Genomic DNA, 16,307 nt, shown 5'->3' on the forward strand with positions numbered 1-16,307 from the left:
TTGCTGGAAAAATCTTGTCAGCACTACAGCCCAGTCAATCAGGTAGGTAGTTCTTACTATGCACAGGTATATCCCGTGTCTGCAGTGAGACCTATCTACAGTCAGCAGGCAATGGTACTTCTGAACTGTGTCACAGAAATCAATATACAGCCAGGTCCATAAATATTGGGACGTCGAAACAATTGTAACATTTTTGGCTCTATACACCACCACAATGGATTTGAAATGAAACGAACAAGATGTGCTTTAACTGCAGACTGTCATCTGTAATTTGAGGGTATTTACATCCAAATCAGGTGAACGGTGCAGGAATTACAACAGTTTGCATATGTGCCTCCCACTTGTTAAGGGACCAAAAGTAATGGGACAATTGGCTTCTCAGCTGCTCCATGGCCAGGTGTGTGTTATTCCCTCATTATCCCAATTACAATGAGCAGATAAAAGGTCCAGAGGTCATTTCCAGTGTGCTATTTGCATTTGGAATCTGTTGCTGTCAACTCTCAAGATGAGATCCAAAGAGCTGTCACTATCAGTGAAGCAAGCCATCGTTAGGCTGAAAAAGCAAAACAAACCCATCAGAGAGATAACAAAAACATTAGGCGTGGCCAAAACAACTGTTTGGTACATTCTTAAAAAGAAGGAAAGCATCGGTGAGCTCAGCAACACCAAAAGACCTGGAAGACCACGGAAAACAACTGTGGTGAATGACCGAAGAATTCTTTCCCTGGTGAAGAAAACACCCTTCACAACAGTTGGCCAGATCAAGAACACCCTCCAGGAGGTAGGTGTATGTGTGTCAAAGTGAACAATCAAGAGAAGACTTCACCAGAGTGAATACAGAGGGTTCACCACAAGATGTAAACCATTGGTGAGCCTCAAAAACCGGAAGGCCAGATTAGAGTTTGCCAAACGACATCTAAAAAAGCCTTTACAGTTCTGGAACAACATCCTATGGACAGATGAGACCAAGATCAACTTGTACCAGAGTGATGGGAAGAGAAGAGTATGGAGAAGGAAAGGAACTGCCCATGATCCTAAGCATACCACCTCATCAGTGAAGCATGGTGGTGGTAGTGTCATGGCGTGGGCATGTATGGCTGCCAATGGAACGGGTTCTCTTGTATTTATTGATGATGTGACTGCTGACAAAAGCAGCAGGATGAATTTTGAAGTGTTTCAGGCAATATTATCTGCTCATATTCAGCCAAATGCTTCAGAACTCATTGGATGGCGCTTCACAGTGCAGATGGACAATGACCCAAAGCACACTGCAAAAGCAACCAAAGAGTTTTTTAAGAGAAAGAAGTGGAATGTTATGCAATGGCCAAGTCAATCACCGGACCTGAATCCGATTGAGCATGCATTTCACTTGCTGAAGACAAAACTGAAGGGAAAATGCCCCAAGAACAAGCAGGAACTGAAGACAGTTGCAGTAGAGGCCTGGCAGAGCATCACCAGGGATGAAACCCAGCGTCTGGTGATGTCTATGCGTTCCAGACTTCAGGCTGTAATTGACTGCAAAGGATTTGCAACCAAGTATTAAAAAGTGAAAGTTTGATTTATAATTATTATTCTGTCCCATTACTTTTGACCCCTTAACAAGTAGGAGGCACATATGCAAACTGTTGTAATTCCTGCACCGTTCACCTGATTTGGATGTAAATGCCCTCAAATTAAAGCTGGCAGTCTGCAGTTAAAGCACATCTTGTTCGTTTCATTTCAAATCCATTGTGGTGTATAGAGCCAAAAATGTTAGAATTGTGTTGATGTCCCAATATTTATGGACCTGACTGTAAAGCCTGTGTAAAGGTATTATGTGCAGTGTAGTGTACCAACATTATATTACAGTGGCTTTAATTAAATGAGTTCTCCCATTACACAAGCCTGTCCCCTAGCTACAGGATAGGGGATATGTGTTTGATCGGAAGGGGCCATAGTACTCGGACCCCCGCCAATCAGACATATATCCCCTATCCTGTAGGGTGCCCTTTGTCCCCTATTTGAACAAAGCAATAGACACATGGCTTCCAGAGATAGAAGGCCTATAGAGCTGAATGGACTGTTGCTTATTGGGGGGAAAAACAGGCCCCTGTTCTCGTGATCGGCAGGGGCCCCAGCGGTTGGACCTATGGATAGGGGATAAGCTGTTTTCATGGGATAATCCCTTTAACCCCTTAGTGACCACTAATACGCCTTTTGTGTGTTTTGCGGTCCGCAAACTGCAGATCTGCAAAACACGGATGGCTACCGCGTGCGTTCCGCAATTTGCGGAACGGCACGGACAGCCATTGATATAACTGCCTATTCTTGTCCGCAAAACGGACAAGAATAGGACAGGTTATGTTTTTTTTGTGGACGACGAAATGGAGCAATGGATGCGGACAGCACACGGAGTGCTGTCCTCATCTTTTGCGGCCCCATTGAACTGAATGGGGCCGCAAACAACGGTCATGTGCATGAGGCCTTTTACTGACGTAAACAAAGGGGGTTTTAGCTAAACAGCTGGCTTTAATCAATCATTACAAGTACCCAAAATGGTGCATTAAAAACTATAACTTGTCCTGCAAAAAATAAGACCTCATACAAGTACATTGATGAAAAAACAAAAAAGTCAAAGCTCTTGAAATGCGATTTTAAAAATAATTGAGTTGACACTAACCTTAAGCTTTTCAGAAGTTATGGAAACAGCATAGCACAACAATAGCTGGCCACCAAATATGACAGGTATTCTGATCCCAGCCATGAATGGTAAGAGTAGGAATACCTCTAGAAGGTCAGGATGCACTTACCTGTCAAGCTGCATAAAAATAATTATACAGCTATGCCAAATATGCACTTACCTTTACAGGACTAGACACAACATAACAAACAGTTGAGCACTGATATGTTTTGTTACCCCAGACCAGCCCCCAAAATTTATTTGGACACTGAAATTAATCAGACTCGACCCCTCAATTAATTCAAACCCCCAAATTAATCAGCCTCCAGACCTGACCCCTAAATTTATTCTGAGCCTCAAATTAATCAGACTCCAGACCTGACCCCTAAATTTATTCAGATCCCAGACCATACCTCCAATACACTTCCTACTCAAGGATTTCTGGTGGCACCTCGGTGAAGCTTCTGATATTAGCAAGTGTCAGGACCTTGTATACAAGGAGTAGGGTCCTCTTAAGGCTGGGTTCAGACCTGAGCGTCTTTGATATGCGCGTTTAACGCGCGTTTTTGACGCGCGTTTTTGACGAGCATTTTTTGCAATAGTAAACGCGCGTTTGACGCGCGTTTGTGTGATTGACTGCAATGTCCTATGGCCACAAACGCGCGTCAAAACGCCCCAAAGAAGCTCAAGTACTTGTTTGAGCGTAGGGCGTTTTACAGCGCGTTTTTCAGCGCTGTAAAACGCTCAAGTGAGAACCAGGGCCATAGGGAAGCATTGGTTTTCATGTGTTGAGCGTTTTACAGCGCGTTTGAACGCGCTGTAAAACGCTCAAGTGTGAACCCAGCCTGAGACTGTGGGCTATGGCCATGGTGGTAGTTACGCCACAGAATACTCCACACTTAGAAGCTGCTGCATTTTGCCTTAAAGGTGTTCTTCGGTTCTCACTTTTCGCAAGTATGTCCTTAAACAGAAGACTTATACTCATTCGCTTCCTGTCACTCCAGTCCTCCGCTATGTCCGTGTTCTGATCCCCGGCTTGTTTTCATCTGCCGCTTCATGATCACATGCTCTGCTGCACCCAATAACTGGCTTCAGCGGTGGTGTGCTGCTTCTGGCCACTTTACCGCCAAAGCTAGTCATTGGCTGCAGCGGGGCATGTGACCATGAAGTGGCGGGAGAAAGCAAGCCGGGGACTAGAACATGGACATAGCAGAGGACTGGAGCGGCAGGGAGCAGGTGAGTATGAATTTTCTGTTTGCTGTTGGAACTTTCTGAAAAATAAGTATTCCTGGAGAACCCCTTTAAGATACATATCAGATGCATCAAACAAAACACACTGGGAGATTTTTTACAGCCAGTACAAAGAAGAAATCAGAATGACCAATCAGATTGCTTCTTTCATTTTCAAAAGTTATATGGGCCACAGCTCTGTAAATCTGGCCCATTATATTTTTCACTCACATGCAGCTCATACCTAGATGCTTCTCCCATTCTGCTGACATTATTTCCCCATCAAATTCATTGCGCTTTTTAGCTTTTCTTAGGAATACAGTACATTGGGGGAGATTTATTTAAACTGCTGCAAAGGAAGATTGGAGCAGTTGCCCATAGCAACCGATCAGCTTCAGCCTCTCATTATTCAGAGGTCATATGAAAATGAAGGCAGTTATTTTATTGTTTCTATTGGCAGCTGCTTCACATTGTATGGAATATTGATATGTGAACATTTCTTTTTCCAGATGAGGCCTGTGTATGTGATACTTTCCAAGAAAACTATAATCTGTAAGTGAAAAGCAAGACCTTGGGCGGGGGCTAATATAAATGCCGACCAGTTCATAAATTGTAAGCTCTTGTGAGCAGGCCCTGTTCTTTGAATTGTTGATCAGTTTCTTGCTCTGTAATATCTGATTTTGTGTGTGCATGTATCCTCTGATTGTACAGTTGTGTGGAATATGGCGTTATATAAAGTTTATTAGTACTTGTCATGGCTTCAGCCGTTATCTGCATGTGTGAAGTTACTGCACCTTGTATTGATGCTGTTATAGCTCCATCTAGTGGCTGTTTGTTCAAACAGTTTCTAGCTAGCCAGCACTGTTTGGACTGTGACTGTTGGGCATACAGCTTCTCTAATCATCCTCCACACCCAGACTTAATGTGGCATCACTGGTATGTTAATTGCAGGATATATATTCATGTATATTTCGATATGCTATACTGAATGTAACCTGTATTTCATGTACATGTTTGTGCATAGATTTGTAGTGTAATAGTAACATAGTATATAAGGCCAAAAGATCAGTTTTCTCGGACACAAAAGAAAACGGATCCGTCCCCCATTGACTTACAATGGTTTTAGAGACTAATCCGTCATGGCTATTTTAGAGATAAAACAACCGGATCCCTTCAGAGCGGATGCAGACGGTTGTATTATCGTGGCAGAAGTGTCTTTGTTGATCCATGACGGATCCAGCAAAAACGCTGGTGTGAAAGTAGCCTTAGTGTATGTGTACCCTACCAGACAAATGACTGTAACACTGTCCACATGTTGAACAGGCTAGACAATACCTTTGTGGTCCTTTTCCCCTTCTCTATATTACACAGCCCCGTGCAGGTCTCAGCACAGCACTGTAAGTAAGTCAGCATGCAAAGAACACAATATTATACTGTAATATATGTATAATGTCTGCTTTACTTCTCTTTTTTAAGTGATATTTCACAGCACATGAATTTTAAAGCAAATAAAGCAAACACAGATCTGGATTCCTGGAAATACCAGAGAGAGCAAATGTATACAGATGAGGAGACCTGCTCGAATCGCTGTGAGTTAACTCTAATAAAGTGTCACCTCTTTAGCAGGGCCGGATTAAGAGCATCATGGGCCTGGTGCAGAAGATTTTAATGCAGAAGATTTTAATGGGCCTTTTTATAGAAAATTAATACGCAACGCAGAGCAACTTTTTATAGCACAAATAAAGTGTGAATTTACGCAAAATTACACATGTGAAAATACGCATGCATAAAGTTTGAAGTGTGAACGGGTCTGCGTAATCCCATTCAAGTCTATTGGACTAAAGTTCATGAGTAATTTTGAAGCAGATTTACGCACGGGTTTGCGTGTGAAAAATCTGCTGTGTGAACTTAGCCTAAGTGTACATCTCTGGCCACAGTTTAAATATACAGCCATCTATATAGATGGCTGTATTATGTATAGCCACCCCCCAAGGAGTTAACTAGTGCTTATGGATATGTCATTCAGGAGCATGAAAAAGCTATTCACGTCTAGCTTTTCCATGCTCCTGAATGGCATATGTGTTTATAAAAGCTAATCTATTATAAGCAGATATGCCATTGAGGAGCTTGGAAAAGATAGGTAGGCAAGAAATAGTCACCTAGCTTTTCCATGGTCCTGAATGGCATATCTGCTTATATGCATACATGTTTATAATAGCCAAGCTATTATATGCAGATCTGCCATTCAGGAGCATGGAAAAGCTAGGTGAGAAACAGTCACCTAGCTTTTCCATGCTCCTGAATGGCAGATCTGCCTTTAGGCATATCTGTCTGTAATAGCTGAACTATTATAAGCAGATATATCATTCAGGAGCATGGAAAAGCTAGGTGACAATTTCTCACCTAGCTTTTCCATGCTCCTGAACTGTAAATCTGCCTTTAGGCATATCTGTTTATAATAGCTGATCTATTATAAGCAGATATACCACTCATTGAAGAGCTAGGTGACTATTTCTCACTTAGCTTTTCCATGCTCCTGAATGGCATATCTGTTTATAATAGATCAGGCTCAGCTATTATAAAGGTATATATGCCTATAAGCAGATATGCAATTCAGGAGCATGGAAAAGCTAGGTGAAAAAAAAATCATCACCCAGCTTTTCCATGCTCCTGAATGACATGTATAAATTATACAGTATACAGTATAATAGGTGAGGTGAGCCAATGCTGATTTACTTACCGCCTATGAGTTGTTTTCTGGGCAGTATGCAGCATACGGGTAGGTTACCCGACACTGCTAGATTGTGAGGTGTATTTCCCTTTAAGCCAGTTAGGCCTGGTGCAGGCAATCTTTATTCCAGCCAGCAGAGGGAGCCCCCAGTTCAGTATAAATAGGCTAGGGCCTAGCTAGGAAGTCAGTTCAGAAGTTTCTAGAGTCAGTGCTGGGAGAGACAGAGGCAAGTCCAGAAAAGCAAGAGGTACTAAAGACAACAGAGGAGGTACTTGATAATTATAAAACCAAGGATATACGCCAGAGCTAGGGCATCGGGCCTTGGAGAAGAGTTTCTATGTTCCAGGATCAGTCAGGAATAGAGTGCAAGCCGCCTGTACTGCAAGTCCTGTGTTTAACACTCTGAAGTCACCTTGCTATATATATATTGCCTGCATCAAATGTACTGCAACCAACTGTCTGCAAAGGAACTGCGCTTCCATCTATGTCCATGTATGATGACTACTAAAGTTTGAGTTCTGTTTTAACATCACGTGGTTCCTCAGTTATTCCTGCTATCAGCAAACGGCGTGCCACCGTTTAATTGGCACTGGCGTCACGAACATTACTTATCATCACCTGCCCTTGCAGAGAGTCAGCTGTCTCAGGTTAGTGTCACAATTGCACTACAACACCCAGGAACATTTCTACACCTAACTTGAGTACGCTGCACCTCTCTTTTGGCGTCACGAACAGGATACGCACGCTTTCTAGTGCAAGAAGCGTGAACTTTGTGCCTTATACAGTTGCCCTGTGACCAAAGTGACAAATTGCCTGTTTTATTAAAGTGGACTTTGTGGACTGAAAACCATACTAAAAGTGTCCCTAAAACCTCCAAAAAGCGCTGTGCAGTGTTGCGCTATCAAGAGGAAGGAAATCGCCACATCGGAGTGTGGTTTTATGGACTTTTTACCATCCTGCTTGCTGTCAGTGAATAGACAGCGTTTCTTGCTAAAAGATGGCCACCGGCCGCCTGGAGTAAAGTTTCCCGCGCTGCTGAGGACCTTCGTGGGCGGATCCCTTCGAAGACACAGAAAATCCAGCCCCTCGTCATCATCGCACCGCCGCGGCCCAGTTTTCTTCTACGTCACCGCGTACTCAGGACGTCCGGAGTCTCTCGAGATTTGGACTGCGCAAACCCGGCGATACCGGTAAGGACTTGTAACCGGAGGGAAGGGGATTGTTCCGGCCCCTTTAGTCGCCAGCGGCCACATCTTAAGAAGGTAACATGTCAGAACCGGGAGTTCCCGAGCAGCCGGCCCCGGGAGAGCTTGCGGCTCCTAATCATCCTATAGCCCCCAGCATGATGCCCTTTACCATGCCTTACTATTTTGGGGCCCCATGGTTTCCCCGCTATAAAGGAGAGACCCATACCCTAAGAGACTTTAAAGAAAAGCTGCTGGCATTATTCAAACTGTACCCCATAAAGGCCGACCAGCAAATGGAAATCCTGCTAGCACAACTGGAGGGAGCTGCCCGCAGAGAAGTATTATCCTGGCCTGCTGCTGAGCGGAGTACTCTAGAGCAGATATTCACCCGCCTCAGGGCCACTTTTGAAACCAGGACTGCCTCAGAGATAAAGATGCACTTCTTTGGCAAGAAACAGAAGCCCGGTGAGTCCCTCCGTGACTATGCCCTATCACTTCAGGAGGCTTTAGGGGCTGTAATCCAGATAGATCCCAAAGAGGCTGATAATCAGGACTAGACCCTAAGGGAACAATTTATCACCGGGGTGTCTAGTGAGCAAATAAGGACCCAATTAAAGATGCTGTCTGCCCAGCACCCTAACAGTGCCTTTCTGGACTTTAAAGAACTGGCTAAAAAAATTCTGGGGTCAGCAGTATCTCCGGAGTTGAGCACCCTACCTGAATCACCAGCCTGCAGGCCAAAACCGCTTATCACTAACCAAGCTCAGGCCGGTCAAGCTGTTCAAGCTTCAGCTACCGATACTATCGCCATGCTGACAGAGCAAGTAAATCACCTCACTAAAAGTCTAGAGAGAGTGTGCAGAAAAATAGAGAAATGGGAAAAACCCATAATGTCAGAAGAAGAGTTCCTGTCACCTCCTAGGCCGTTCCCACCTCCATACCAAGAGACTCTCCCCAGGGATCCTGGGAGGCGTAATAGAGGTCGCAAGAGGCCCGTGTGTACATACTGCAAAAAGCTGGGACACACAGAATCCACGTGCTGGCAGTTAAACGGGCAACCCCTGAGGCTGAGGACCACCCCTCGGGAGGTAGAACACTAGGTCCAAAGGATCCAAATTGGATGCCACGGTATGTAGGATCCCATCCTAAAATCAACATAGAGATCAACGGGGTCTCCTTTGAAGCCCTATTAGACACTGGGTCTCAGGTCACTACTATTCAGCTGCCCGCCTTTGAAAGATTCTGGGACACCAACCAATTGACCCAGCCGCCTGAATCCTGGGTGGAGATTATCGCCAGCAATGGCAAACCAGTAAAGATTCATGGATACTGGGAACCCACCCTGCAGGTGGGAGAAGTAACCTTACCGCAACAGGGGGTGATAGTAGTACAGGCCGGCGACAGAGGAGGACATCCTGTCATTCTAGGCACCAATGTCTTCAAAAACTGTTATTCAGAAATACTTGCCGTATTACACCAGACTTTGCCCACTGCTTCCTCTGCATCCAAGAGGGTGATTCAAAAGACTATTACTGTGTTAAGTGCCCAGCAGAGGTTTGCTAATGGGAAAGGAGAAATTTGTACTGCCAGGATTAGTGATATTAAGCCTGTGACTTTGCCTCCTAATTCTCAAACTCTTTTATGGTGTCGTGCTGTCCTGGGAGTCCAAGGCCGAGATTATCCAGCCCTGGTGGAACCAATCCAGATGGAGGATTACCCTTATGTGAGAGCTGCCAAGTGCCTGGTGAACGTCTCCCAAGGTAAAGTACCTGTCCGTCTGATTAACCTGAGTGATCATCCTGTGGCGCTTACTAAGCATTGCCGTGTTGCCCAGCTTTCTCAGGTGTCCTTCCAAGACATCATTCGTCTTCCAGTGACAGAAAAGCCGCCAGCTGCAGGCAGTGGACGCCCGTCAGTGACCCAGCCACAAGTGCCCTGGTGGGAAGAGCTCCATGTAGGGGACGAGACTACCCCCCAACATCAACAAGAAGGGATCCTACAGCTGGTCAAAGATTACCACCAGGCCTTCAGTAAGCATGCTACTGATTATGGAGAGGTGAGTGCCATACAACACACCATACCTACTGGCTCTCATCCTCCTATCAAGGAGAGATACAGACCCTTACCGCCTACTTCATATCAGACTGTAAAAGAAATGATCCAAGAGATGAAAGACTCTAATGTAATCCGGGACAGCCGTAGTCCGTGGGCTTCACCCCTGGTCCTTGTAAAGAAAAAGGATGGTGGTATCCGTTTCTGTGTGGATTATAGGAAAATTAATCAAATAACCCACAAAGATGCATACCCACTGCCCCGCATTGAGGAGTCACTAACTGCTCTGGGCTCCTCTGCCTATTTCTCCACATTGGACTTGACCAGTGGCTATTGGCAAGTACCCATGGCCCCTGCAGATAGGGAAAAGACTGCTTTCACTACTCCCATGGGCCTGTTCGAATTCAATTGTATGCCGTTCGGGTTATGTAATGCCCCAGGAACTTTCCAGAGACTAATGGAGCGGTGTTTGGGTCACAAAAACTTCGAAACAGTGCTGCTGTATCTAGATGACGTCATTGTGTACTCAAAATCATATGAAGACCATCTGAAACATTTGGCAGAAGTATTTGAAATCCTTATCAAATGTGGCCTGAAGGTGAAGCCATCCAAGTGTCACTTGCTCAAACCTGCAGTAAAATACCTGGGGCATGTGGTAAGCGGAGAGGGCGTGCAACCTGACCCTGATAAGTTAGCGGCTGTCCGTAATTGGCCGGTTCCTACTACCGTCAAGGAAGTGAGGGGTTTCCTTGGTTTTGCCGGCTACTATAGACGTTTTATCCCCCATTTTGCTCAAATAGCTGATCCTATCCAGGAGCTCTTGAGGGGGCAACCCAAGAAAAGTCCTAGAACTCCTGTGCCCATTGAGTGGAATGAGGAAAGAGAGATAGCGTTCCAATTGTTAAAAAAGAAACTGACCGAGCCTCCTGTGTTAGGTTATCCAGACTACAGCAAGCCCTTCCATCTGTATACTGATGCTAGCAAGCGAGGCCTGGGAGCTGTGTTAGCCCAGATCCAAGAGGGAAAAGAAAGAGTGATAGCTTATGCAAGCCGCTCCCTGAAAGGAGCTGAGAAAAATGACCAGAATTTTAGTTCCTTCAAACTAGAGTTCCTGGCATTAGTGTGGGCAGTGACCGAGAAATTCAAAGATTATCTAGCCGCCACCCCGTTCATTGCATTCACTGACAATAACCCTCTAGCGCATCTAAATACAGCTAAATTGGGGGCCTTGGAGCAGAGATGGGCCTCTCGCCTTGCCAACTATGATTTCTCTGTAAAATACCGTGCTGGACGTACTAATGACAATGCTGATGCTTTATCCAGGCTTCCCACAGAGACAGCTCCTGATGATGGGCGAGATGCTTGGGAAGATGTAGAAATGCCGGCTTTCTATAACAAATTTGCTCAACAGGATCAGGCTCGAGCTACCAATGACAGAGCTGCAGTTCCTTCACCCTCCAGTAGGCCTGAGCCTAAAGAAGAAAGGTGGGTGAAACTACAGTCTGAAAGTAGAGTGCTGGGTGAGTTGTTGGACTTCATTACTAGTGGCAGAGCCCCTGAGAGGATTCGGCGTAAGAGTGCAGATCCCGAACTCATCAAACTGTGGAGACAGCGCCATCAGCTCTTCATACAAAAGGGCCTATTGCTACGGAGAAGCCTAGACCCAGTGTCCAACGAAAGAGTGCACCAGATTCTCATACCCCGACGAGATGCAGGTATGGTGTTGGAGATGTATCACAATCAATCCGGTCATTTTGGGGTCCAAAAGACTGAGGCTAATATCCGCCAGCGGTTTTACTGGGTGGGCATGAGAGAAGACATTGAGAAGTGGTGTCGGGAGTGTGTAGCCTGTGCCTTAAAACGAAGTGAGCACCATGATCAGAGGGCACCACTGAGACCCATTGTAAGTACCCGTCCTCTTGAACTTGTCGCCATCGACCATGTGAAGCTGGAGCCTAGTCGCTCAGGGTATGCTTATGCCATGACTATTATTGACCATTTCACTAAGTTTGTTGTAGCGGTACCTGTGAGAGACCAGACGGCCAAGACTACAGCCGAACTGTTCTGGAAGCACTTCCTCCTGCCCTACGGATGTCCAGAAAAGATCCTCACCGATCAAGGACCTGCTTTTGAGTCCCATTTGTTCCATGAACTGTGCCGCTTACACAACTGTAAGAAGATCCGGACAACGGCCTACCATCCTCAAGGTAATGGATTGTGTGAAAAAATGAATCAGACCTTGATAGAGATGCTGAGGGCCGTACCTCCTGAAACCAGAGGAGATTGGCCTAGTCTGTTGCCACAGCTCATGTTCACGTACAATCATACCATCCATTGTTCCACTGGGTATACCCCTTTTTATTTGATGTTTGGGCGCCAAGGGACATTGCCTGCTGATCACTCCTTGGACATACACGTACCTGATTGCATCAACCCATTACCTAATACCGACTGGGTTGCTGAGCACCAAAGGCGATTGAATACGGCCAAAGCCATTGTTCAGGAACGTATGGATTATGCTAGAGACCGACAGCAGAGAGACTATGATAAAGCAGCCCATGCAGAACCCTTGACAATAGGGGCTGTGGTATGGTTAAAAAATAACCGCCGTACAAGTAAACTGGACAGTAAATGGGAGCAAAGTCCCTATGTTGTCACTGCAATCCCAAATGTTGGGACTCACACTTATGAGATCACCCGGGAAGGCAGGGGATCCCAAATTGTACACAGAAACCGGTTAAAACTCTGCCTGACACCAGAACCCAGTGCCGAGAGTTCTAGATCTGAATCACCTGTGTCAGAGCCATCAATACAGCCCGAGGATCCGATGCAGGCTGTCAATAATCTAAGGTATGACTCTGATCCTATGCATTGGCTTCTGACACCATGGTTGAACTTGTTGGTGCCCGCTCCGGCACCTAATGTATCTTCACCTCCAGAAGAGCCGGTTCAAGATGCCCCGGATCCAGTTTCCCCTCTAGTGGATCTAGTTGTTCCTGTTGTTCCTGTTGTTCCTGATCAAGGTCTCACTGATGGAGACCCTCCTGTTGCTCCTCTCTCTTCTACCTCGTTGCTAAGGGAGGAGGAGACCCCTGTGTTGAGAAGGTCCACCCGGATGACCAGGGGACGTCCGCCAGTCCGTTTAGGAGACTTTGACTATACTGGTGGTGTCTCCTCCCGAGCAGTTGCTACTGGTAATACCTTGCTTGACATTTGTGCGCAAGAATGGACTCCTCCACGTGAGCCCTTGCCTATTATACACCCACAGGAAACCCCTGGGTAGGTCCGTTACTACACTGCAACCAAAGAAAAATGGACTAACCTGGTTCACCTTAAGTCCGCTGTGCCAGGTCAGCGGCCGTGATTAAGAAGTAAGAAGACGCCCCTTTCCCTTGCATCATTTGGTCATGAAGTTATTAATGTTATGTTTTTCTGTGTGAAATAATTATCTATTATATTTATAATGTAATGCTTAAGTTATGTACCATGTTATGCCGGTTCAGGAAGGTGTGTGAGTACGAGGCCCTACTCACGTTAAAGTCTGGGGGTGTGCAGCATACGGGTAGGTTACCCGACACTGCTAGATTGTGAGGTGTATTTCCCTTTAAGCCAGTTAGGCCTGGTGCAGGCAATCTTTATTCCAGCCAGCAGAGGGAGCCCCCAGTTCAGTATAAATAGGCTAGGGCCTAGCCAGGAAGTCAGTTCAGAAGTTTCTACAGTCAGTGCTGGGAGAGACAGAGGCAAGTCCAGAAAAGCAAGAGGTACTAAAGACAACAGAGGAGGTACTTGATAATTATAAAACCAAGGATATACGCCAGAGCTAGGGCATCGGGCCTTGGAGAAGAGTTTCTATGTTCCAGGATCAGTCAGGAATAGAGTGCAAGCCGCCTGTACTGCAAGTCCTGTGTTTAACACTCTGAAGTCACCTTGCTATATATATATTGCCTGCATCAAATGTACTGCAACCAACTGTCTGCAAAGGAACTGCGCTTCCATCTATGTCCATGTATGATGACTACTAAAGTTTGAGTTCTGTTTTAACATCACGTGGTTCCTCAGTTATTCCTGCTATCAGCAAACGGCGTGCCACCGTTTAATTGGCACTGGCGTCACGAACATTACTTATCATCACCTGCCCTTGCAGAGAGTCAGCTGTCTCAGGTTAGTGTCACAATTGCACTACAACACCCAGGAACATTTCTACACCTAACTTGAGTACGCTACAAGTACACTGAAGGCTGCTGAACGCGACTCACCGCTGGCAGCACCCCTGACTCCACGCAGGAAGAATTTTGAACTTCCCGCGCGCAGCAGTCGTCACGGTCTTTCACTTTACGGCATTGCCTAGGCCCCAGGGGAGGAGTCTGATGTGACGACGCACCGTGGTGTGCACAGCTGACCTGTCACCTGACCTGATCTGTCAGCTGTCACTGTCCTGGTGAGTTCTGTAAAGGGCCGGCCTGGGAGATTTCTCCTTGCGCGCCGGCCCTGTCATCATCTGACAGTCGGCACGGTTCGGTCCTACTAAAGGGTTGCGGGGCGGCCGCCAGGCAACCTCAGCGAGGCGGCCTATGCGGGCTGCTGGGCCTATTTTCATGCAGGGGCCTGGAGCTGCAGCTACGTTAATCCGGCCCTGCTCTTTAGTAAAAGCCCCCATACATATTATACTAATGTTGGCCAAACCTGCTGAATTCAGCGGGACTGGCTGTAAGTTAAACGTGTATGGGAAGCTCTGGGTTGCAAACTGCTGCCACAGATGTCAAGCTGCAGCTTTCTCCTCTTTCCCCATTGAAGACACATACACACTCAGTCGAACCGAATGTGTATGTGTATGGGTGATATAGCTGTCGGCTCAGTGAGCATTTGGCCAACCACTGTTGCATCGTAAAGGGATTGCGCAGGCCAAATATATTGATGACCTATTGGTGGTTGCACGGGGTTGTTAATTTCTCTGACAGTCTCTAGGGGGTGGCGGCTGCAGTCCTGGATCGGATGGCCTGTCCATCAGAAGCAATGAAACCTAAACCAGCACTAAGGTGTTAAGCCGTATGCGTGTGTTATCTTTACTGACTCAGTCCAAGCACGGCTCTCATGGTCCTCATCCTTCTGCAGTAATTCAATGATTCTTTCCCTCAGCGGTTAATTCTTAGTAAAGTTGCTTTTTCTGGCAGAATTTACTCACAGGTATGGTGTTTTCCTGGAGCAGGATTCTGTCTTGGCCTAGTTGGCAGCAACACACACTAGACACATCCTCTCTCGTGCTTAAACACCAGCAGACTCCACTAACCAGGGGAAAATGGGACTAGTCCATTTCCCAGCAATTAACACTAAGAGCGGTCAGCTAATTCCTACCCATACATAGCCTTTTTGGGTTACATAGTGCATAGGTCATAGCATCACAGTAAACAGTTTAACAGCTTTAGTAATGAACCATAACATTAAGCCTTTAGGCGTGGACTAAAGTATTAACCCTTTAGCAGTGGACCAGCGGGTCACTGCACAGAAAAAGCACATTACAATCTGCACTTTTACCCTGCAAGTCTGTCAGCAGTATACAGACCATCATTTATGGCTGTCTGTCTGTGGAGCAGTAGATACAGGCTGCAGTTAAACAGCATATGTCTGTTCATGGATACAAGAAAGCCTCAGAAAATATATTGTACTGTCTGGTCTAGGAAGAATACGTATAAAGCTAATGAACCTGCTACACTTCACTGTCTATGCAGCTGCATTAAAGAACTTTCCTTTCTTTGCTAATGACATATGAAGGGTATTGTTCATTATCACAACCTCATTTGTTAAGCATTTTCTGTTTTGACAGGGAGCTCAGAAGTTCACAGCAGCGACAATACATTTTCTACAGCAAATTATGATGAGGCAAGTTTGAAGAAAATAATCTACAGCTTTTATCTTTTTAGGCCATAAGCACATTATGTCTTATTGATTGTAATGGCTGAAGTATGTTCTCAGAAACTGAAGGTAAACTTTGTTATTGACTGAACAAGCTGAAAAACTGATTCAAGATTGACAACCAAAATGGCTGTACAGAATAATGCCGGTATCCCTGTAATAAAGAAAAAAACATAATTATCACAAATTGCCTACTTTTGGTTTAGTAATAGATGGCCATGGTTAGGCTACATTCAGAAATGTGATGTTTCCACCATGTGCTGTTCCAGTCTGCATAGACTAGACTTGGACTGCACACAAACCCCATAATAATCAATTGGGGTCATTCACACATAATTTTTTCACAATAAGCATAAAAAAAACTTTAGAGCACGTACTGTTCTATCCGAGTCTCGAATTGGAATAGCCTATGGTGCAGCCTGAGATTTCCTTGAACTGCACCCATAGCACTTGCAGTGTGTAACTTATCTGCCATGGCTCCCAAACAAATCACAAGAGATAAAACATACAGCCGTCTGAATACAGCCTAAGGCTACAT

The 16,307-nt window shown here is 45.6% G+C and overlaps 1 protein-coding gene across 1 annotated transcript in view; it reads left to right on the plus strand.

Annotated features, from left to right (window-relative positions):
• The first annotated feature begins 3,822 nt into the window (after positions 1-3,822).
• Positions 3,823-16,307, plus strand: part of POLN (DNA polymerase nu) — a 139,165-nt gene continuing 126,680 nt past the window's right edge. The window contains exons 1-2 of the mRNA XM_040419954.1: positions 3,823-3,895; positions 15,681-15,736. Of these exons, the coding sequence (XP_040275888.1) occupies positions 3,823-3,895; positions 15,681-15,736 (129 nt within the window). The remainder of the gene's footprint in view (positions 3,896-15,680; positions 15,737-16,307) is intronic.

Source organism: Bufo bufo, chromosome 2 (assembly GCF_905171765.1).
Source record: "Bufo bufo chromosome 2, aBufBuf1.1, whole genome shotgun sequence".
In the NCBI taxonomy this organism is placed as follows: Eukaryota; Metazoa; Chordata; class Amphibia; order Anura; family Bufonidae; genus Bufo; species Bufo bufo.